Source organism: Helianthus annuus, chromosome 15 (genome assembly GCF_002127325.2).
Source record: "Helianthus annuus cultivar XRQ/B chromosome 15, HanXRQr2.0-SUNRISE, whole genome shotgun sequence".
In the NCBI taxonomy this organism is placed as follows: domain Eukaryota; kingdom Viridiplantae; phylum Streptophyta; class Magnoliopsida; order Asterales; family Asteraceae; genus Helianthus; species Helianthus annuus.
In genome coordinates this window covers 84,569,851-84,571,537 of record NC_035447.2, presented here as the reverse complement: position 1 = coordinate 84,571,537, position 1,687 = coordinate 84,569,851, and the positions used below count along the sequence as shown (strand labels likewise).

The 1,687-nt window shown below is 52.5% G+C and overlaps 1 protein-coding gene across 1 annotated transcript; it reads right to left on the bottom strand.

The window, feature by feature from the left end:
* Positions 1–317: 317 nt before the first annotated feature.
* On the bottom strand, positions 318–1,286 carry LOC110913967. Its single transcript, XM_022158780.1, has one exon. The coding sequence runs from the start codon at positions 1,284–1,286 to the stop codon at positions 318–320; it is 969 nt and encodes a 322-aa protein (XP_022014472.1).
* Positions 1,287–1,687: the final 401 nt, after the last annotated feature.

Sequence of the window (1,687 nt, the reverse complement as noted above, 5' to 3'; positions counted from 1 at the left end):
GCTTACCGTTGGTAAGGCGCACTGAGAATGTAATTTGGCCTAGGGGGAACACCATTTTCCCCGCGAATCCGGTCAAAGGGTAGTCTACCGGCTGCAATCGATCTTTGTTTTCCTGATCGAACTGATTGAAGCACTGCTCATAGATGATGTCAGAAGTACTGCTCGGGTCGATGAACAACTGCTCCGTGCAGTAAAGAGCTAGGTAGCCGGTGATTATGACAGCGCGTCTGTCGGGCGGTCCTCCACGAACTTTGGGGAAAACAACCTGTTCGTCTTTCCAGTCGTTATCCTCTCTTCTTGCCACTTTGCGCGTCCTTCTACGGCCTCCATTGATCATGTGGGTTGAAGCCACATACATGGTATTTTTTTCCCCTGGAAGTGCTCTCGTCGTTGGGGGTGATGCGCTTGGTTTGCTTCTGCGCGGCTATCAATAGATGTTGCAGCTTCCCCTCTTTTAGGGCTCGTTCAATCCCCAACCGGAGACTGATGCAGTTGTTGGTTGAGTGGCCCGAGTCCTTATGATACTCATAGTAAAGGGTGAGATCTTGGTTCTTTTTGAACTTCATCGGTTGGGCCGGTCGCAAGAATTGTGCGTCCGTCTGGAGGACTTCTCTTGGCGACTTGTTGATCTCGGTCCAATTGCGGTCCCGAGATTCCTTCTTTGATGCCCGCTGTTCACGTTGGGCATTGATCGTTGCCCTTACCTCGGGCTGGTAGCTGCGCGGGACATAAGGTTTGGAATCGTTGCCACGATTCCATGTGTCCCGGTTGCAGTTGTTGTTGCACTTGGCGTCTTGGCGGGAGGATTGACCTTGCGCATGGGGCTGTGCCTTGAATGCGTGCGGTTTGAGAGACCGCTGAGTTTGGGTGTACATTTTGACCGCGGCGATGACGTCGTCCCACTTTTCTGGTAAGCCCTCCTTTCCTGAGAGTGTCATCACCATTTCATCGTCCTTGACAACTCGGATGAAATGGTTGCGGGCCATTTGATCTGCAATTCCGCCGATCTCGAGGCACTCTTTATTGTAGCGGATAACGAAAGATTCTAGGCTTTCGTTTTCCCCACGCCAGATGTTTATGACGTCCATTGAATCACGTTTATGACGTCGTTGTTGGCTGAAGTGTGCAATAAATTTAGCTTGCAATTGTTCAAATGAAGCCAACGCTCCTGCTGGCAAAGAATCGAACCAAGCCCTCGCTAATCCAGTGAGGGTCTGGGGGAAAAAATGGCACCATGTGGCCTCCTCCCATTCGCCATTGCACCCAGCGCCGGTAAAAATGTTCATCTGGTCGTCCGGGTCGGATGAACCACTATATATCTCCCAATCGTGAGTGGGAGTTTAGTCGTTGTTACTTTGGCGTGGGTGATCTCCGGTATCAATTTGGAGTTTTCGGCCGCGGACTTTCGCCTGTAGGGTTGGGTTGGCCTGCGCTTTGCAGCGCGGACGTAGGTAGTGCGGGTTGAGTGGGAGGAAGATAGTTGTATCCTCCCAGTCGGCTATTGGCTGAGTGGGATTCCCCACAATACGTGTGGTCGTCTGGGTCGGTGCGATCATGCCCCTCGTTGTGAGGTTGTGGTCCCAGACGGCTATGAATGCCAGAGCCGCGGTGGACTGTTGAATGCCGCCGAGTTTCGCCATGTGGGCCTAGGCGGCTTTGTATAGGACCCCTACGGCGGGATCCATAT